At 42.2% G+C, this 22,603-nt stretch overlaps 1 protein-coding gene across 1 annotated transcript; it reads left to right on the top strand.

Moving 5' to 3' along the window:
- The first annotated feature begins 3,807 nt into the window (after positions 1 to 3,807).
- FRRS1L (ferric chelate reductase 1 like) lies at positions 3,808 to 12,944 on the top strand. Its single transcript, XM_065629654.1, has 5 exons — positions 3,808 to 4,015; positions 5,819 to 5,903; positions 6,387 to 6,525; positions 11,583 to 11,829; positions 12,295 to 12,944. The coding sequence occupies exons 1-5, from the start codon at positions 3,808 to 3,810 to the stop codon at positions 12,465 to 12,467; spliced, it is 852 nt and encodes a 283-aa protein (XP_065485726.1). The 3' UTR covers positions 12,468 to 12,944.
- Positions 12,945 to 22,603: the final 9,659 nt, after the last annotated feature.

The following is a 22,603-nucleotide window of genomic DNA, read 5'->3' as shown; positions in this document are numbered from 1 at the left end:
ACCTCCTGGTGCACATTGTGCCACCATCTGGCAGATCTGGCTTTCAGGGTAGATTTACCTCCCAGCACTCCAATCACACTGGGGTAGCAAAGAGTGCCAGAGATGTAAAAAATACTCAGTCTTGGGAGAAAAGACATAAGCTGCCTGATGTAAACCAATATTTAGAAAAAAAAAAAAAAAAGCTGCACAGTTTTAATATACCTTGGGAAGGGTCCATAGTGCTTATTGAAGCAAGACTCGGGCTGATTTAGTGTCTAAGTCTGCTGGACTTAGTCTTCAGATTGGTGTGTGTTATGCATTTGGAAAAGAGACATTGCTTTTTTCCTACATTAGGTTAATTTTATAGGAGTGCTGTTGTGAGCAGTATTGGCTGCAGAGGCACAATTGCCCTCGGAGCAAGACCAGATACATAACTCAGTAGAGGCAGAAAAAGATTTACCCGTGCTGAGCAAAAGATGACCTGATGATCTAATGCAGTTTTTATTGGGATCATAACACAGAGACTATATTTTCTTGCCTTTCTCCAGAAGAGCCAAAGCAGTACCATGCCTCCAAAAAAGCTCACTCATCTCTGCTTAGTAGCTTTCAGAAATAGAACACTCCTTTTTCCTCCATAGTATTTTGGTTTTTCAAGGCAATCACATAGCTTTTACTTTTCTCATAGGAGATATTCCTAATGAACTGGCATTTGACATTTTTTCCTTTGCCAATCTGTTTTGTACAACACCATGAAAAAGTTCTGCTTGCAAGAAATTCCTGGCATATTTTTTTCCCATACCTTACTCTAAGTAACTATTATAACACAGTAAGCATGTTCCTGTAGAGTAACAGGTAGATAACTGGAGCATGGGACGAATGACTATTAACAAAATCAGGATGATTTCTCAATTTCCAAAATTTGTATTGCTGTTTCATAAAGAGAGGTGCAAGAGAAATTGCTGGTAGAGTAGATACATTCATCATATTGAACAAGATTGTTGTAAAGATTTGAGAAAGCTGCGTATGAAATACAAATTCTGATCCAGGTTACTGCAAGAAAACTGCTGTCTCAGGAGTAATTTTGTTAGCACTGGTAGATACATATTGTTTTTTCAATACATGTTGATTCGATGGAAATAACTGGAGGCACTAAACTTGAAGGAGCTGTAAACTACGACTTATTCCTGGAGCTTTAATTTCTAGTCCAGATACTGCCAAATGTGTGAGCCTCCAGGAGAAAGGTGTACGTTGGATGACAAACAGAGCCAAGAGAGGAGACAGGATGTGCCTCAAGGGATGGCTGGGGATAATCCTGGTCTCCAGCTCTGGGAAGACACTGCTAGACTGAGCACTAGTCCGAGCTAGGGGAACCACTTTCACTGTGCAGGGAATCTGACTGCTGGATTCCCCTAACGCAGGAGGTGTTGGCACAAGGACTGGTGGAAATGACCACATCTCTAAATTCACCAAAAGCAGGAGGATTCCCACTGTCAGAGGACGGCGGTGCCTTCCAACACTTGGTTCACGCACAAGGCAGCATGTGTATGTCCCATCTAAGAAAGGCATTTACAGCATGTGCAAGTTGCAGAGTACAGCGTTCAGAAAGTATAGGTGTTCAAGGATTAAAGCTGCTCATGCAACTTCAGTTTGGACTCCTGCTAACAGCTGTTTTTGATGGCAGCCTTAATTACTTGATCAGATAAGGATCTTTCCTACAGAACTGCTGCTGCAAAGGCAGTGCTAGTAGTCACCGCGCAGACTTTTCTGTCTGCTGAAAATTGAAAGTGCCCATTAGTGCTTCAGCAGTCTCAGTATGACATTGCTTCCTATAAGCAATAAATTTTTGTGATAGGGACAACCTTCAGGCAAACACAAGAGGTTCTACTAAAGAAAAAAAAAAGTGTCTGGAGTATTTTCATTTAAATTTTTAAGGTTTTGCTAGGAGGAAGGCGCACACAATAGGGTCAGTCTCTTAGCAAAGTCTTCACCTTAGAAAATCAGCTCAGCTCCACTGTAACCACAATTATTTTAGCTGTCAGATTTAAAACATGTCACGTAGGTACAAGCAACACATGATAAATATCTTAGGTGTTCACCATTGCTGCGAAGCACCGCCTGTATCGCAGTGCGCTAAAGCCTGTTTCCAGGGAGGAAAAACCGGCATGCAGCTGACAGCTGCTCTCTCGCTGAGGAAATGCTTCTTCACAGGCATCACAACACTCAGCTAGCTATTTCAAAAAGGAGACAGGGGGCCTTCATCAGAGTTGATTATTGCCAGAAAGAACAAGCTGCAGTCTTATTTTCCTGTTAGTCTGATTTATAAGGGGTTTTCTATTGCCATTTCTTTGCTTGTTTTCCACTGGCCTGGCAAAGTTTGCCAAGCTCAGCACAGCGGGAAGAAGGGACTCATTATTTTGCATTTAAGCTTGAGGTTGCTCTCCCATAGCTTTTTCCACACGCTACTAAAGAAGATGTTGAATTTGCGTGCGATCAAAATTGCTTCTGCAACTTATTTTTGTACCTCTATGTGGCTGTCCCTCTACTCCACTGGACTAAAGCATAGAGACATGAATTAACATCCTCCACCTGATGTAGCGAAGCATACTCCGGTATTACAAGCAACTGCTCGGCCCAAGGAAAAGAACTTATCCCTAGCGCAGTCTAGGTCTTGGGCAGTCTCAGTGACCCAACAAAAAGTAATTTAGTTCAGTCAGCAATACTAAAAACTAAAAGATCTAAATTGAAGATTATTTTCATCTTCAGAATATTGCTGACTGCTGCATCTTCTTCTGTCTCCCTCCCTCCTCCCCAAAATTTTGCTGAATTTTCTTCCAGAGTCTCAGAGGAAGGAGTGTAACCATGCATAACAATATGGAAAAGAAATTATAGTTATAACCAGCAGACGGCAATCCAAACCCGAGAAAAGAGCCATTTCAGCAAACATGGGGGACAAAAGGTCACTGTTCCTCCATCAACCCGTAGATACCACAGCACAGGGAGAACGCGAACATATCCTTGATACTTAGCTGCAAGTTCAGCATCAGTCACAAGAGTCCAAGCAAACTTTGAGGGCACAATCTGGGCTTTCTTTCAGTTCTGCCGGGTTCTCAGCATACTCGTACCGCTGCAGTTATATTGCATCAGATAGGAAGCAAGAATGCGCAGATACCGAAAGGTCACTAGCATGGGGTTTTACCTGAATCGAATGTTAAGTTGCGCTGTGCCTTCAGTCCCACCTCAGAAGTCATTAAAGATTAAAAAGAAAAAAAAAAAAAAGAAGAAAAGAGATAAGTTCACCCAGCAGTTACCAGGCAGGATTTATCACGTCCTCTTGAAGCACATGCTGAGAGGTTTTGGTGAATCGAGGCCAGGGGGACGGCCTGGTGCTGCCCCCCGAGAGCTGCGCACCGGCCTGCGGGCGCGGGTGTCCCGCGGGCGGGGTGGGGCAGGCCGTGGGGTGCCCGGCGTGGGGCTGGGGGCCGTGGGAACCTGGCGAGCGGGGCAGAGCAGAGCGCGCCCCTTCGGCCGCGATCCCGGCCCCGCGCCCCGGCGGCTTTGCCCGGGAAGGGTCTGGGGGCGACAGCGCTCCGCCCGCGGCTCCCGCGCACACACCGCCCCGGCACCTTTCCCCCCAACCGCCCTCCCACACCGTCCCCTCTCCCACCCCCCCGGTCCCTCCGGCACCGCCCGGCCCCGGGGCCGGGCCCAACCCGCCGCCTCCCCCGCTCCGCTGGCGGCGACGGCGGCGCAGGAGCCCGCGGGCGGCGGCGCAGGAGGCGCGCTCGGCCGCCGCCGCCTCCCCGCCCCGCCGCCGCCGCCGCCGCCGCCATGGCGGTGCGGAGCCGCGGCGCTTGGCGGCGGCTGCTGCTGCTGCTGCTCCTGGCCGACTCCGCCGCCAGCCCGGCGGAGGAGGGCGGCGGGCGGCGGGAGGCGGGCGGCGGGGAGCAGAGCGAGGAGGCGGCGCAGCCTCACCACGACTCCTCGTACGGCACCTTCGCCAGCGAGTTCTACGACCTGCGCTACCTCTCCGAGGAGGGTGCGGCGGACGGGGACAGGCGGCGGGTCCCGGCGGGGCGCGGCGGGGCGAGCCCGGTGCGGGGGAGGGAAGGCCGGGCCGGGCCGGACCGGGCCGGGCCGGGCGGTTGGTGGCGCCCGGCCGGCGGGCGGTCGTGAGGCGGCGGCGTTCAGCACGAAGGCCAGCGCCCGCCGCCATCTTCCGCCCGCCGCCGCCCGGGCGGCCTCCGGCCCTGCCTGCCGCTCGGGGCCCGGGCCCGCGGGGAGCCCCGGGTACCCCGCCCGGCGGCCGGGCCCTCCGCAGGGCTGGCGCCTCGCTCCCCGCCGGGATGCGGCGCAGCGGCACCCCCGGGCCCGGGCATCTCCCTCCGGGGCGGTGGAACCGGGGCCCGCGGCAGGAGCCAGGGAGGGCGCCGGGGTCCGGGCTCCGTCCCCCGGCCCCGTCCCGCTGAACGGGCCTGGCCGGCGGTGGCTCGGCTTCCCAGGGGCAAACCCCCTCGTGAAAAAGCTTCCCGGGCTGCTAACTTAAAAAGGAGTCCTGGTTTTTTGTGGTTTTCTAAATGCCCTGTGATGTCTGAAGTAAGAAATAACAGCAGGCGTGTCTGGGTTTTTGTATTGGATTTTTTTCCAAGTTACAAATGGCAGTGTTAAAACTCCAGGTTTGTGGCTAGGATGCATTGAAACCCAGTTGTTTGATACATTTCAAAAAAAAAAAAAGTGAGAAGATAGGATGTCCTGTGCCCAGGCTTGCAGGGATGCTCCTCTACAGGCTGCTGTGAATTTTTGCTAACTTCGTATGTGTATGCTGGCTAATTTACCCAGGCCCTGATACATTTATTGGAGGCTGTAATTTGCAATTTACGGTACACCTTGTCTCTCCATTGGCATTGCCAGAAATCTAGGAAAGCGAGTCAGGGCTCCCAAAGCTACATGTTCCTGAAGTTGTGTAGGGTTAATGTTCTTGTGTGTTTGCAGATGCTGTAACTAACCGCAATGTCTATTTCCCATTCAGTGAAGTATTTTCAAAGGTTTTTTTAGTTTCACAGCTAGCCCTCTGTTTTTCAGTTGGCTAAATAGAAGAACATCCTATTAAAATATCTGTGTTCATGCAACAGACACGAACTTCTGCAGGCCAAGACAAAAAAGGTCCATTCGCAAATGTTCGCACTACCTCTTTGGTGTACCATGGTATAGCATACGGGGGGCTGCTTGGAGTCATAAGTCTCACTGTCTGACTCTTCTAGGTCTTCCTTCACAAGGGATTGCAGGCAACTCCCTGTTTTGATGCTCTCTTACCTTTTACTGTAATGCATGTTTTATCTTCTTAATGGAGGATGTATTATCAAGTCCTTTCAGTACCCAGTCCTAAAGCTCTGAATCTAGTGCCCTCCATTTTTACTTAATACTTTTATAGCTAAGGAGTTGAGTTTAGTTCCCTTATGGATTTCCTTGGGGGACAAGGTGTGCACAAAGAGATAGCTGAGCATAGATCCCTAATTTTTAGGTGACTGCACTACTCCGTGTTCCTGCTGCCTTAAGTTAGCTTTTGCCCTCTGTGTAGCAAAGCTGTGCTCTGGCATCCTTCTCCCTTCTTGAGGAATGTAGGAAACCTGTGAAAATTTTTGTTTTCAGTTGTCAGTGTTATTTTGGTAGCTGGATCCAGGACCGTCTGAGCAAGGGATTGTGGATGTGACAAAGTTGTCCCTCATCTGAACAGCTCAGTTATCAGCAGACAAATCAGATGCTATTGGAATCCATTTTGTTTAGTATTATTGCTTTTTGTTCCTTTTACTGTATTTAGTAATGATTTATTCTGATTATACAGGTTACCCTTTCCCTACTGCTCCTCCTGTGGATCCATTTGCAAAAATCAGAGTGGATGACTGTGGAAAAACCAAGGGATGCTTCAGGTAAGTCTCAGATAAGAATGCAGAGACCTTTATGTTTGCAAATGCTGACTGATCGCATTGGAGACTTTGGTAAATTTTCCATATTCATTTTAATAAGTGTTTTTTATTTAAGAACATACTTTGTAGTTATGGACTATATTATTTGAGGAAACTAGATTAATTAAGGATGTACATCATAGTTACAGTCCTACGGTTATTTCAAGTTTCTTGTATTTTCACTTGCAAAACTAGGGCTAGGAGGGTCAACCGAGTAATACTGTGTGTAGTTAATTGCTTGCTGTAATGTTTAAATACTATACATTCTTACACTAAAAGAGTAATAATTGCAAACAATTAATGTTACTTTGTGTATAGCATAATATAAGATGTTTTACTACCATTATAGCAAAATGTGTTGTTTTAGTTTTTTCTTGTAGAAACATAACTAAGTTCCATAGCAGGAAATGGCAAGGAAAAGTTATATATATTTCCAATTCCATTTAGGTATGGCAAACCTGGATGCAATGCAGAGACTTGTGACTACTTTCTGAGTTACCGTAGAATAGGAGCTGATGTTGAATTTGAGTTGAGCGCTGATACTGATGGCTGGGTGGCGGTGGGATTTTCCTCAGACAAGAAGATGGTAAGACATGTGTGGTTCTTCCTGTTGATGGTGTGCACACTTTTACATGCTAGGGTATAAATGGTTTGTATTGATTTGTCAGAAACAGAGCATATAAAGAAAAATTGACTGGCTGAAGAGAAAGCACTGTTTGGTAGCCAGCCTGGGAGCGGGAGCCAGGCCTACTGCCTCCTAGAGAACTGACTCATCCTTCCTAACATGTCCTTTCCCTTCTTCTTCAAGAATTGCAGCAGTATTGTGGGTCAGCTTTGAGTGTCTGAATGTCATTAGCTTTTTGCCTTTTTGTTAGAAAAGCCCTCAGGGATAAGCCAATTCACGTGGAAATGTTCTATCGTGCTTTATGTCAGAGTCACTTGGACAAAAGGCACATCAGAAACTAAATAGAAAATAATATTATTCTTTAGTAAATCAACTGACTTTCAGTGATATAAATATGGCTTTCACCATTAAACTTTTAAACTTTTTGTTTCTTTCATACCTGCATGTTATTCCAGGGAAGCCACAAACGTGTGACAAAATAAATTCTGCTAGTTTTAACATCCATTGCTCTAGAAAGAAACCTTGTTAAGATTTCTTCTCCCTCTTCTGGATTTATTTGCTTTGGTTTTATGCTTATTCCTGTACTTAATTTTTCATTCAAAAGCTTTGTTTTTCATTGTGTTTCAGTGAGAAAAACAGGAGCATGTACTGTGCAAAATTTAAAACCCATGAGCAACAGCCGACTTATGCAAAGATGTTTTGGCTGTGATCTTTGGTAAAATGTTTAGGATTAAAATGCAGTTCATAATGTAGGTGTTCATCTACAGAAACACTCCTGAGTATATAAACCAATACTGAGCCTATGTCCTAAATCACAAGTCAGAAGAGAGGACTGTTTCTTCTACAGTTGTGAGCAGTAGTCTGAAAAAATACAGAATTTAGATCACAGAATCACAGAATCACAGAATGTTAGGGATTGGAAGGGACCTCAAAAGATCATCTAGTCCAAGCCCCCTGCCAGAGCAGGAACACCTAGATGAGGTTACACAGGAAGGCATCCAGGTGGGTTTTGAATGTCTCCAGAGAAGGACACTCCACAACCTCCCTGGGCAGCCTGTTCCAGTGTTCTGGCACCCTCACTGAGAAGAAGTTTCTTCTCAAATTTAAGTGGAACCTCTTGTGTTCCAGCTTGAACCCATTACCCCTTGTCTTACTGTTGGTTGTCACCAAGTAGAGCCTGGCTCCATCCACGTGACACTCACCCTTTACATATTTACAAACATTAATGAGGTCACCCCTCAGTCTCCTCTTCTCCAAGCTAAAGAGACCCAGCTCCCACAGCCTTTCCTCATAAGGGAGATGCTCCACTTCCTTCATCATCTTTGTGGCCCTGCGCTGGACTCTCTCCAGCAGTTCCCTGTCCTTCTTGAACTGAGGGGCCCAGAACTGGACACAATATTCCAGATGCGGTCTCACCAGGGCAGAGTAGAGGGGAAGGAGAACCTCTCTCGACCTGCTAACCACCCCGCTTCTAATACAGCCCAGGATGCCATTGGCCTTCTTGGCCACAAGGGCGCAGTGCTGGCTCATGGTCATCCTGCTGTCCACCAGGACCCCCAGGTCCTTTTCCCCTACACTGGTCTCTAACAGGTTGTTCCCCAACCTATACTGGAACCTGGGGTTGTTCCTGCCCAGATGTAAGACTCTACACTTTCTCTTGTTATATTTCATTAAATTTTTCCCTGCCCAACTCTTCAGCCTGTCCAGATCTCGCTGGATGGCAGCACAGCCTTCTGATGTGTCAGCCACTCCTCCCAGCTTGGTGTCATCAGCAAACTTGCTGATAGTACACTCAATTCCCTCATCCAAGTCGTTGATGAATATATTGACTAATACTGGCCCCAGAACTGACCCTTGAGGCCCTCCACTAGATACAGGCCTCCAACTAAACTCTGCCCTATTGACCATGACTCTCTGGCTTCTCTCCTTCAGCCAGTTTGCAGTCCACCTCACTACCCGACCGTCCAGTCCACACTTCCTCAGTTTAGTGTGAGGATGCTGTGGGAGACGGTGTCAAATGCTTTACTGAAGTCAAGATAGACCACATCCACTGCTCTGCCATCATCTATCTTGTTATGTCTCCATAGAAGATCTTGTTATGTCTTCATAAAAGGCTACGAGGTTGGTCAAGCACGACTTCCCCTTGGTGAAGTCATGTTGACTGCCCCTAATGACCCTCTTATCGTTGATATGCCTTAAGATGGCACCAAGGATAAGGTGTTCCATCACCTTCCCAGGGATGGAGGTGAGACTGACTGGTCTATAGTTACCCAGGTCCTCCTTCTTGCCCTTTTTGAAGACCGGAGTGACATTTGCTTTCCTCCAGTCCTCAGGCACCTCTCCCGTTTCCCAAGACTTGGCAAAGATGATGGAGAGTGGCCTAGCAATGACTTCAGCCAGCTCCCTCAGCACCCGTGGATGCATCCCATCTGAATCCATGGATTTATGGATGTCCAGATTGCTTAATTGCTCCCTAACCCAGTCCTCATCAACCGAGGCAAACTCCTCCATTGCCCTGCCTTCCTCTGGGGCCTCAGGGGTACGGGGCTCCTCAGGACAGCCTCCGGCAGAGTAGACAGAGACAAAGAAGGCATTCAGTAACTCTGCCTTCTCTGTATCTTCTGTCACCAGGGCATCCATCCCATTCATCAATGGGCCTGCATTGCCTCTGGTGTTAGTTTTATCTGCCATGTATTTGAAGAAGCTCTTTCTGTTGCCCTTGACCCCTCTTGCCAGGTTTAACTCTAAGGAGGCCTTAGCTTTCCTAGTTGCCTCCCTACATCCTCTAACAATAGCCTTATATTCTTCCCAAGTGGCCAGCCCCTCCTTCCATGATCTGTAAACTCTCCTCTTCCACTTGAGCTTACACAACAGTTCCTTGTATAACCACGCAGGTCCTGGGCTATGACCCACAAAAACAGTTGGGAAGACTCGTGCTGACTTAACATGTTTATCAGACCCAAAATGAGAAATAGAAAGAAAATGTGAGGGCAGGTGCTTTTCAGTCATTACTACATATGTTTTAATACGACTTTGTAAATCAACACAATAGAGATAGGAGTATTAATATTTTGTGTCATAAAGAACAGTCCATGTCACAAGAAACAGTTCATGTTTTTCATGTTGTGAGGAACAGTTTTACAGCCAAATTTTGAGAATAGTTTAGATGCCTGGAAGTGCCTGGAAAGCACCTGTTGCATCTTAGCCCAGGCACACCAAGCAGCATGTTAGGTCTCAACTTCTGGTTAGAGGAATTAAGTAAGTGTGAAGTAAAAGATTTTGCTTCAAAATTTGCTGCCTGTGTGTTCTAATGCCCATCAGTCAACTGACAAAACCAGCTGGCATTTGTCTTCCTCTCTTGTTCCCCTGCTGACTTCATAACTTCCAGAATGTTTTTTTGGTGTCCTGGGATACGGAGGCTGTAATGGTAAAATGACTCTGGGTCACAACAGCTTGGCTGTGAGAAGTGAGCTGTGCCTTGGAGGCCCTGATCAAAATGGTGTGGCCTGGATAGCTACAGAAGTTCAGGGGAAAAAAAAATACTTTGTGTCCTCTAATAGATTTTTTGTTAAGTCTGTGACCTATTTCTTTGTCTCAGATAACATTATACTTTTCCACTTGCAGGCTTTTGTGCCTGGGCAGGATTTTGTAATGTTATTCCGTTAATTGAGATTCAGAATGCTTTTTTCTTTTCTTTCATTTTTTTTCTATGTGAAAACGGCTCTGGTTTTTTTTCTCTGTCCTTAAGAATGAGGGATTTGTACCCAGACGCATAAAAATTAAAGTTGGAAAATAAGTTATGGAGAGCAAGGATAGGCTCCAGAAAGAAACTGGAAAGGTTGCCTGCAGCAGCACCAAGGTGCATAAGCTGTTCAAGCACATATTTTTCCTAGTTGTCCTCTTTTTCCCTCATTTTCGACATATCTTTTACAAATCCACAGAGCAATATTCCCAGAGAGCTGAACTGCATCTCTTTCTCTCCTTTCCCTATGACAAAGGACTGAGGGATGATCACAGCAGCGAGCATCATGTCTGTCATCAACACGACATAACAGAAAGTTTAGTATTGGAGAAGTGGGACCTGTATTTAATATGGCACCGATACCTGTGGCAGTGATACTAGGTAAAATGCCATTTGTCCAGCTTGGACAGTGTTTTAATGGCTCTTGATGCCAAGGCTTCTATGAGATAGTACTCCTAAAATTAATGCTGAACCCTGAATGATACAGTGCTTTACCACTTGGGCAGTGACCTTGAGTAACTTTCTAGCAACTGCTTTTTATATTTCTATGAATGACCTCCACAAACAATTGTCTCCTTCTGGCAGTTATTTCTTTGCTTGATTGTAATGCCTGGTGGGTGTTTATACTCTGTGAAGAAGAACAAATTTGTTACTCTTTTCTTGTGTCTTATGGTGTTCTAAACTCTGTTACTACAAGCTGAACATTTTTCATTTTCTCTCAAGAGATGTAAGAAGTGCTATTCCCTTAAGTGGACGTGAGAACAGATTAGAAAAGACAGACTGTAATTTATGCTATTATTTGCCCAGATATAGTAGAGTCATATCCCCTATTTTACTAAATTATATTGGATTTCTGTCCGTGATTTTATGCAGTGGACTTTGTACACATCCAGGATTCAAGACTGCCAGCTTTTGTGAAGCAGGATCCCACAACTTCACAAATTATGAAAGAGAACAGCCTTCCACTGATCCATTAATTGTGTGATGTCAGTGTGATATCATGTGTTACAGATATCTTAGGTAAAATAACTCTTAGAAAGATCCAAAAGAGAATTCAGAGATAGTAAAGGTAAGTAAATATTACTGTACACTTTGTGCTTTTCAATCTGATTGAAGATACATGGTCAGGGAAACAAATATTTGTGTATATGTAACTTAGAAAGAATGAGAGCCTGAGGTCTTGATTAGTTTTTAATAATTCAAATTAGATACATAAATGAGGAAATGCTTAGAGACGCTTTTGTTTTTCTTCTACCAATATGTTTTTACCACGCAGGGAGGAGATGATGTCATGGCTTGTGTTCATGACGATAATGGAAGAGTCAGAATACATCACTTCTATAATGTCGGTCAGTGGGCTAAAGAAATCCAGAGAAATCCTGCTAGAGATGAAGAAGGGGTTTTTGAGAACAACCGTGTAACATGTCGATTCAAGCGTCCTGTGTATGTTCCTCGAGAGGAAACCATCGTAGATCTGCACTTGAGTTGGTACTACCTGTTTGCTTGGGGTCCAGCAATTCAGGGTGAGTTGATTTCCGTGCTTCTGACAGAACTGGGGTGCCAAAACTGATAAATGTCTTCCAATTACAACATTCTTACTAGACCCCCTTTTTAAAAAATGAACTAAAATTCTGGCAGCCTGAGGCTTAAAGCAGATAAAAAGGAAGAAGAAATAAATAAGCCCTACCTATCACGTTGTCTTCACTAGGTAGTTATTTTCTCCACTCCCCAAAGATAAATTTAGGTAAGGATAATTCATAACTACATGTTCTGAATTCCTTTGAAGGATGTTTATTGTGTACTTGAATTTCATTACTTTTATTCAGAAGTTTAATTTTAGAAAGCAGAGAAATGACCCTACTCACTGACAGTGTAATATTGCATGCTCCCGTAGATTTGAAAATTACTTGGCTTTCTACCTGTTTCTTTGGTAGAGTTACAGCATAAATGCATCTGACATTTTTTCTTTCTGTCCTTACCTACTGAAGGTTCTATAACTCGTCATGATATAGACTCACCACCTGTATCAGAGCGTGTTGTCAGTATTTACAAGTATGAAGATATTTTCATGCCATCAGCTGCCTATCAGACCTTCTCTTCTCCATTCTGCTTGCTCCTCATTGTTGCACTGACCTTCTATTTATTGATGGGAACCCCATGACTGATGGAAAATAGCAAGAATTTGTCAGTGGAAGTTTCTCAGGATGGACGGCTATACGGATGGACCTTGCATTTTTCTATTGGAATTTGTATCACGCCACCATCCTCATCTAGCTGCTTTTAAACATAGTTAGCTTCTCAGAAGAATGAAATAACCATCTCCTTTGAGTGGCAGAGGGGTGACAAATCATTTAAGAATAATCGGTGAACACAATGGAGAATATTTTCAGTATTGTGGTGACTTGCTTAAAGAAAAGGAGACTTTTGTAAAATCAATGTGCATGTGCGTATGTATGTGTGTTTGGAAGGAGCGTCTGTATGTGTCTTTAGGCGAATTTAATGATGAACATATTATCACATAATAAAATTGCCTTCCAAATTGCTCCCAAAGAGCAAAATTGGGAAAACATTATAATGCTATTTGATACTTCTGGAGCAGACAGCACAACTCCAAGTGCAGTTTGTGAACTTAAGATCAGGATACCAACACAGTATTATAAAACCTGCCCTTCAGTAATGGGCGGTTCTCCCACTTTTAAAAATATATTTATTAAGGCCTACTTGCTCTGGTACTTTCCAAAACTAAACTCGCATAATCTAACATTAACATGATTTTTTTTTCAGTGGAAAAGAAGTGATGAATGTCTTTATAATAATAGTGTTTCAACAGCCTTCTTGAAAGAAATGACTACTTCTTTTATGAGTGAAATATAAAGTTATTTAAACAAGGGGAAAGGAGAATACAGTAGTATAAATTGTCCATACATAGAAAAAACAGGTGTAAAACGTAGAGAGTATGGAAGTTCCCAACAAACCATAGGACATCCTCCCAAGAGATTAAATAATTTTTTCTCTTTTTATGAAAAAACAGTAATATTGCTGACATATAAATATATTTTTAAGCAGTTGCATAGTAGTAATCTGTTTTTCTGTGTTGTGTGCCTGTATATCCCATTCATGTTGCAGATGAATCTGAGCAGCTGGTGTTAACTTATAAAGAAATGGAAACAGAATTTCAATTTTTATGTGAGAAAAGACAGGGATTAATAAGAAGAGCAGTATCTTTAGTTTCATCAAACCATTGCTAAAACGTAGTTACTGTAGAAAAAGATGAGCTGAAGAGTAAATACATTAGATTTTTTTAATCACCAATAAATATTAGAAAGATAAATGCTAAATGTTACTGGAATGGAAAGTGTCAAAATATATTTCTGAGCCATGGAATATTATGAAAAACTTTGAGTCCTCGTGGAGAATTTCTGTTCTTCACCTAATAGGAAGTGTATGATGCATACACGTGTAGCAGTAAAATGTGCTAAGGTAAGGTTGCTCATTCACTTCCCAACTTGCATTGAAATTCTATTTAGATAGAATTAAAATTTAAATTGTGCCCAACTTCTATCTGAGGTGCTACGCTTGAGAACTCTGTAACATGGGATCTGGTAAAGTGTGTGGTGGACCTCCTATTATACTTATTGCTGCATGGAATGTAAAAAGATTAACTAGCTTTGCTGTGTTTGCATCATTATTCACAGACTGAAGTTTGTAGACTAGTTCTTTTTAGGTTCAGCATTCTTCAAACCTATGCTTAAAGTCTATGAATAAGAATTGAAAAGGAATTTATCTCCACCACACACACTTGATCACTATTTCAAAAGAAAGATTGCTTAGTAATATATGTTTTCGTTGATGTCTTTAAGGATTTGTTCACTTAAAATTGCTGGATTAGAGTTCAGGGTGAGGAAGAGAAATTCAGAATGAACTTTGAAAATGCATCTAGTAGCTTTACTTAGTATAAGTTACTTCTCTCAGGTTAGATGACCTACTCATCATCTGATGAAATATATAGTAGAGACTGCCTAATAAGGAAGGTCTGCTATGGTCCACAATGGCTGTAAAATTTAGTCTTAAGATTGTCTGAAGCAGAAAGCTGAAGCCTTGAATAACGAATTTTATATTCAGCAATCAAGTGAAGAAATCATTAGGGCAAATTCTTTCTCCCTTATGGTAATTTGTAGGTAGCTGAGATACTGCAGTTCCTTCTCAGAGATCACAGCTATTTAAAATAGCCTCAGGGTTGCTTTAGTTTTTGGCCTTGTATTTACTGTTTTAGTTTCAGATACTTACCTGATTACCCACTAAAGGGCTAATCTAATAACTGAAAGGTACTGAAGTAGGATGGAAACCCATTTTGACTCCACTTTTCTTTAATACAGTGCTGGATTTCGGATATCCTGCTGAACGTGAGCACAGAGCTCTGTTACAATGACAATAATAACACTGAGCTAAACTTGCAAATGCTTACATGGAGTCAGGCTCTAAAGCAACAGCAAATTCAGAGCAGAGGCAGAGCTGCTTAAGGATGTATCTGCTGCAAAGGATAAGCTGCTTCAGTCTTCAGTTGTACCCGTGTTTTCAATTAGGGTAAAAAAACCCTTTTTTTTCCCTTTCCTTTTCTTTTTCAGTTGACAGAATTGAAGAATCACAGAATGTTAGCGATTGGAAGGGACTTCGGAAGATCTTCTAGTCCAATCCCCCTGCCGGAGCAGGAACACCTAGATGAGGTTACACAAGAAGGCATCCAGATGGGTTTTGAATGTCTCCAGAGAAGGAGACTCCACAACCTCGCTGGGCAGCCTGTTCTGGTGCTCTGGCACCCTCACTGAGAAGAAGTTTCTTCTCATATTTAGAGTGGAACCTCTTGTGTTCCAGTTTGTACCCAATGCCCCTTGTCCTATCATCGGTTGTCACCGAGAAGAGCCTGGCTCCATCCACATGACACTCCACCCTTATATATTTACAAACATTAATGATGTTACCCCTCAGTCTCCTCTTCTCCAAGCTAAAGAGACCCAGCTCCCTCAGCCTTTCCTCATAAGGGAGATGCTCCACTCCCTTCATCATCTTTGTGGCCCTGCGCTGGACTCTCTCCAGCAGTTCCCTGTCCTTCTTGAACTGAGGGGCCCAGAACTGGACACAATATTCCAGATGCGGTCTCACCAGGGCAGAGTAGAGGGGAAGGAGATCCTCTCTCGACCTACTAACCACCCCGCTTCTAATACACCCCAGGATGCCATTGGCCTTCTTGGCCACAAGGGCACAGTGCTGGCTCATGGTCATCCTGCTGTCCACCAGGACCCCCAGGTCCCTTTCCCCTACAGTTTATTTGTCAGTGTGCTGCCTGATGTTTTTGTCATCATATTTTTCTGTTGTTGAAGTAATAGAAGAAGTGTGCACTTCTATAAAAACTTTCACCCAAGCTTTAAAGTACTTAATTAGCACTAATTATTGCTAATCAAATGGGAGGAAATAAAAGGTGGCAACAAGGAGCAAGGAAGCTATTCTTTGGTATTTCAACTCTAAGTTGAGTTTATTACTGAGTGTGTTGCTCTTCAGAGTGGGAAAAGCAGGAATGTGAGAATCAAGTTTACAATGAAGGTACAAGTGTTCAGAAATTACTAACTGAGAACAAATATGGGAAGAAAAAGGCTGTAAGAGAAATGAAAAGCCTTTAACTCAGTGGTATTTAATTTTGTGTGATATTTGGTAAGTCTTAACATTCGAGTGCGTTTAGTGACTTGTCATGGAAGATATTTTGGTTTTCATGTGATTTTTCTTTTTAACATGGAAAAGCAGGATTGATCCCTGTTATACACAGCTACTACAAAGCAACTTTCTTCAAAGTAATTTTTAAGTGATTCTGGCATTTCAAGTAATTTTTTTTTTATTTTTCTAACTAACAAGTATCAACACAAACAGAAGAAAAGGCTCTGCCTCCTTTTCCAAAGGAGAAATTTCCTTCTCCAGGCCATTTTGAGCTTCCCTATAGTGACTACTAGCAAGCAGCTGTTAAAGAATGCATTTCAAAAGTGTTCTTGTTTTGAGAACTACTTGTTGAAAGATGACCTAGTACAGAGGCATAGTGTTTAGGCAGTGAATGTTTAGAGTATGCTGTCATTTGGAGATTTAACTTTGACTATTAGTTAGAAAGACAGGACTGGCAAAGACTATAAGGCATTAATTGAAGTCCTTGACCATGTTCTTTCCATGCAGAACAAAATTCAGTTGCGACCATTGCTTGTTACATTAACTGTGTTATCACCCTTTGTTCACTCTATCCATCTTATCTAGAATGTTTTATACTTAGAGTTTGTAAGTTAGATGGAGGAGAAATCAGCTGCTTAAATTTGTGACAGTGTCTATTGAAAAGGGACATTGTTTTTTGACTGTAGTGTCTGACTGGTACCCTGCTACAAATAATAAGCTAGGCCTGAAATTACATTCTTAGTAAGTAGGATAGGAAGAAAGAGGAAAAAAGTGGAAAGGACAGACTTTCAAAAAGTCACTTTTTTTTGGTCTCTGGAATCACATAACGATGTATATTTTTATGTATAGGTGAGACACTCTTAGATGCTAATTGATTCCCCTCTCAAAAACAGCCTAGCTGATTTGATAGTCATTGGAAACAGGGTGATGCTTTCTTCAAAGCTCTTTTATTATAAGGGAAATACTCTGGATTTGAAAGAGAACATATTGATGAGAAAAGTTTGATATCCCTCTGTGGCCTTCTTGTCCTTGATTGGTTTTGCAATATTTGGATAACAAGTGAAAAAATATTTGTGGTCTCCCTAGTCTGAGGAAACCCACAGATTGGGTTAAAAGTTGTCAAAGCCATGTTTGGCACTGACTTTTCCAGCCTGTGACACAGGGATTAGAGAATGACTGGAGCATGGTGTACATCAGCAAACCCAGGTTTTGAAGCTCACTTTGGGCACCACCATATCCTGGGTCTGAACCAAGGAGAAGAGCCTTCGTACTGCCTCCATCTACTCAATAGCTACTGCAAAATGGAAATAACCAACAGCACGACCCATGCAACTCCAAACCCCTTAAATACGTGTATCTTCTTTTGCCAAACCGTGGATGGTATTCTTACTGTGAGTGTTTATGTCTAGTCTCCCTCTACCATGCCCCTTGTCAGTAGCTGATGTCCTGTCCCCATTTCCACAGATGCCTTGTCCTGTTTAGCGAGGCGATCCAGAGAAGTCTCAGCCCAGCTGTGAAGAGGAGTTAGTGGATCTTCATGATTAGCCAGGTCACAATTAGAAACCTGTGTCATTGATGATACTCCAGTTACCTGTAAGTAAATGAGAGCTGTAAATTTAAGGCAAAGGGAAGAGGCATGTCTCCCTATTTTTTGCTTGTTTTCTCCTTCCTTTCTTTCTCATTGCTCCAATGCATCGGTGTTTACAAAGAAGCAAATTATTCTCCTTTTAGAGAACAGACCCTCTGTCTGGTCTTTCTCATCTCTTGCAAGATCACTGGAAGTTTGCACCATGCAGTACTCTAGAGACAGAATTAAAGCTTATATGCAAACTTCGTGACTTTTATTTGCATTAAATTGCGTTTTGTAACTCTGTGGTTATGTTGGTTTGCCACGCCGATGTGTAACAGATGTACTTTTTTTCATCTTTTTTTTTTTTTTCATATATATCTCCAAATAGTTTCCTCAAAGAAAAGTGTTGGGTAATGGTGGGTAATAGCTTTGGCAGAAGGAAATGTGTTTTTCACAGAATTACAGAAGGTCTAATATCACTCATTTTCAGAGGTATCTACTGTGAGAGTGCTAGTATATGATTTGTAACTGGTCTAGAGCCTTAGCTTTATGATAGAGGTAGAAACACGTTTAGCTATTGTAGTTGTTTGGGTGTTTCTTGAAGCTGTGTATGTACATAACTTGCATGAATTAGCATCCTCCATTTCAACCCTGACTCCACAGCCTGTAATAAATGGGCAGAGCAGTCTGCTTGGGTGCTACACAGTGAGGCATAGGTGACCTCACTTTGGGATAGGAGAGTGGAGACACTGGTAGTAAGGCTGAATGACAAGGGTTTGGCCTACTTCCTATTTTTGCATGAGTTTATATTTGGCAGAGCACGTCTGGCACTTTTAATCGCAAGCAAATATTACTTGATGCGAACAGAAGGAACAGAATCTGATGTTAATGAGAATTTAGCTTTTCTGCAGGTCCCAGCTGCGTAAGGGCTGATGTGGGCAGAGGTCAGACGGTGCCTTGTGATGTGCACTCCTGTCAGACTCCAAGGCAAGAGCCAGAGGCTTGATCCTGTCTTCAGAGGTCATGAAAACCTGTCAAGACTCTGTAGACAGTAGCGACAGCTGCTGTGTATATATCTGCTCACTGGCCATTTTACAAACTATACCTGCAGCCGTTGGAGTATCAAAAGGTGGAGGCTCTACATGTTTTATTACCAGCTTTTATTGTGCATTTTCTATTTTGCCAATTAAATTTCATTATCAGTATTTCTGTAGCATTAGGGCCTAATGCAGGTCTCCCATAGTATGTCCAGTATGGATCTAACTAGAAGGTTTTAAAGAAAATCTCGATTTCCTCAGTACAAAAATTAACAATTTTTTTTTTTTGCCATATGTCAACTTTTTGCCACTTTTTTTTTCATATCTAGTTATTTCTGTGTGAATTCTATGTTGAGGTATCTGATTTTTGCTGATACAGAGTAAGATCAAGGTAAAACAAGTTTAGAAAAATAAGGTTTATTAGTATGAAATAATCACTTAGGTAACTTCCATTTTGTTGATTTTTTTTTTTTTTACAGTGGGTTTGGTAAAATTATGTATCCTGAACTTGATTATTTAACTTGTCTAATTTGGGCTCTGATAGTGTGGCAAAAGCAATGTAATTTTGAAATGTCAAGGAGGACATGTGCAGCTTGTGGAGTTGATAGGTGTGAAAAAGCAGACTTAAAAGACATTACTTGCTTTGAAAGAATCTGTGATTTGAGTTGAAAATAGCAATGAATCTCCTGTAAGGAAAGGGACAGATTTTTTTTTCTTTTTGTTCCTGTTGGATTGCTGAGTAGTTTGAATTGCACTCATAGAATCATAGACTGTGTCACGTTGGAAGGGACCCCTAAGCATCATCAAATCCAGCTCCCTGCTCCTTGCAGGACTACCTGATACTAAACCATATGACTAAGACCGCCATGCAGGTGCTTCTTGAACTATGACAGGTTTGGTGCCGTGACCATTTCCCTGAGGAGCCCGTTCCAGTGACCGACCACCCTCCCAGTGAAGAACCTTTTCCCAATCTCCAACCTGAACTTCCCCTGACTCAGCTTCATAGTCATTCACACCTGTTGCTTTTGCCCCATTTCTGTGTTTCTTATCTAAGTAGGAATGTTGTTTCAAACTGACGTGAGGTTGGGATACTTGCAGGACTTCAGAGCCCATGTTTTATTACAGCTGCTGCTCTGCATAGGTTCATTTTGATCTGCAATTAGAGGCTATTTAGGAATGTCCTTACAAGGTGAACTTTTATGTGGCACTCTTAGGAAACTTTCTGTAAAGACTAGAGTGTTACAAAATTACCTGGTAACAATACTTTTCTGAGCTGTTTCGAAATGATACTTCCTCAAATTCACATTTACAATTTTTAAAGAAGTAATGGGATTTTTCAAAAGTACCGAGCAGCTGCAAATCTGTTATGGCTCCAATGCCTGCTCAGGGCAGTGAACGTTTCATGCCAACTAGTGATTGCAACACATTGCCTAATTTAGTTTTGCATCTCTCTTAAGCTTGACATCATTGAGTTCAATTTCGTAAGATGATATTAGTAGAAAACTAAATAAAGGAACAATTCACTTAGGTTGTGTGCCAAGGAATGAAAATATGCTTGCTGATTTTTTGTAAGTGATCTGCAAAGTTTAGATTAATGAAAAGTATTATTCTCAGAATTAATATTTAGGCAGTGTAAATTCGTTGAAGGCATTTTTTTGTGTGTGTAAGTCTGAGAATTATACAAGACAGTTTAACAACAAAAGGATAGACTCTTCTTTGGAGATAAGACAAAACACAGGCTCCTAGCTGATTTTTTTTGGGGGGGCGGGCAGGGATGGAGCACACAGAATGGTCCAGAAGAATCTACAGAAACCTGAGGTGTTACCTGCTAGGGTATTATGTTTGCGGTTTTTATATACTAACCTTTTGTCAACTTCTTTAGTGCAAAAACTAGCCTCACATTAATGTTTTTACAGTATTGTTTACATTTTTTTCCAAACAAGATGAAATGAGGATAAGTTCAGTAAGTCAAGAAAATACTCTTGTAGAAAGTATTAGTACAATAGGAAAGGAAGCACAGATGCTATATTTAAATCTAGGAGGAAAAAAAATTTTTTAAGTACAAAGCATGATACCTACTTCTGAAATATTGGACTACTCACATGTAAAGCAGTGATTTATTTTTCAGTTTTTCACAGTTGCTATAAAACCAGTGGTAAAAATTGAAAAAGAAAAAATTACCACAACAAATCCGCTTTAAAGCTGGAAGTATCATGCAAGTCTTGACACAGTCAAAGATGAAATTCCCAACCTATTAACTAATTAGAAAAATGGAATGGTAGGACCCTGATATGTGTGTGATGTTCCAAGCCCTTATTTAGGCAGATCCATTTTGTTAGTATATTTGAAGGACCATGAATTCTGTTTCAGTTAAAACAGATGCTTGGTATTCCTTGGTATTTTTGATTAATATATCCTGAGGTCTGGTTTTCTTTAACCTCTTTGCAAGTAAGCAGGCTGTCGTAACTATGTTAACTCTTGCTGCTTTGTTTTGCATTACATGAAGTGTAATGGTTGAACCTGAAATGTCATCTCTACCTTCTGGCTTTGTTCGGCATTCTCAAGACTAATATATAGATAAAATTTACAAATAAGCAACTTGTAACTATAGTGCTTAGTGGCCTTCTGCATTCTTTATGCCAGGCTCTGTTCTGTATGCCAATACCCAGCATCCATGTGAAGTCCATAAGCATTTGGTTGTGTAGGAGCGCAGAACTGGGGTTTTGTAGTTCAGAGGTAATCATCAAACTTCTTTATATTTATGCACTAGTCTTTTCAGAAAAATAACACTGGATGAATATATAATGAAATTACGGTGACCTACAGGACTACTTTACAATCAGTGCATGCCCTAAAATATTGCTTTGTAACATCTGTTTTATACTAAATACTTGGTGTTCAAGTGAGTCTTGTTAGCTATTTGACAGTGACAGACAATAATATTTATAAACCTGTTATAATAAATGCCTTTTTAGTCTAAGAAAATGTGTGGTATGGCATTTATAAAAGGGAAAAAAAAAAGGTCTCTGTGAGGCTGAAGAAGTCTCTACTGCTGCCCTGTGTTAACAATCCTTCCTGTACTATGGATTTGAATTTATTACCCTGAGTAATTCCATTTAAGTCAGTGAGGCTGGTCATAGTAGCAAATTAACAGGTGTTGGGCACTACAGTTTTTTTTTCTTTTTTGCTATCAGAATCACAGTGCAGATGTAAATAAATGTAATAATCTGTATTTCAACAAAGTATTAATCCAATTTTCACTTACTATAGGTGAGTAGAATGTAGAGGTTCCTGTGGTGGCCTCTATGCTGTGTTTTTGTAACCTATTTGATGCAACTATAATCAAGTTGCCAATATTACAAATGTGGGTATTCTTTGTCTACTGCCATCACTGCCTCATTGCTTGGCCAGTCAGAGGAGCTCCTGAAGCACTCCAAACAGGCTTTTGCGGGGAAGAAATTGCAATTATTTTGGAGATTTGAGAGAGGAGGAACTCCCATAATGCTCCTCAAGCAAAAGCAGCTGTAGAAGTCTCTCAAACAGGGGTGCTTCAATTTCTGTGGTCTCTCAGGTTTGAGCAGATATTTTAGCTCCTTGCTGGTGGAGTGAGAAGAAGAATTTGCTCAAGGCACTGAGAAAAGTGTTTCTTTTACGCTGTGTGCCCTGTCACGTTTGTAGTGCTGCTACCCTGTAGCTTCACGCTGCGAGAAAGGTTGGGTCTCATGTGTGTCAGCTACTTGTGCACTATCCAAGTGATCATGATCAACAGAGGCCTTAAATATACTCAGTACAGGGTCTTATGTTCTGTTTGTCTTGTGCCACATAACATTTGACGGATTGGTAAGGCACTTTGTTACAAACCTGATGAGGCAAAAATATTCTTCTGCTACTCGGATCTCTGTATGTCCAGCTCTCATTCCACGCACACAGCTGCTGTGTGGGCTAACGCTGCGATATAGCGCTCTGGATTTTGTTCATCCCCAG

This window comes from Caloenas nicobarica, chromosome 2 (genome assembly GCF_036013445.1).
Source record: "Caloenas nicobarica isolate bCalNic1 chromosome 2, bCalNic1.hap1, whole genome shotgun sequence".
NCBI classification, from domain to species: domain Eukaryota; kingdom Metazoa; phylum Chordata; class Aves; order Columbiformes; family Columbidae; genus Caloenas; species Caloenas nicobarica.
Note: the sequence above shows the minus strand (reverse complement) of the source record. Positions and strands in the feature narration are given on the sequence as shown.

Excerpts from the sequence above, each read along its gene's own strand:
- FRRS1L (XM_065629654.1), top strand. The coding sequence starts at position 3,808 with ATGGCGGTGCGGAGCCGCGGCGCTTGGCGGCGGCTGCTGCTGCTGCTG. Across the intron at positions 5,904-6,386 it reads AAAACCAAGGGATGCTTCAG|GTATGGCAAACCTGGATGCA; the intron begins GTAAGTCTCAGA and ends AATTCCATTTAG. Across the intron at positions 6,526-11,582 it reads TTTCCTCAGACAAGAAGATG|GGAGGAGATGATGTCATGGC; the intron begins GTAAGACATGTG and ends TTTACCACGCAG.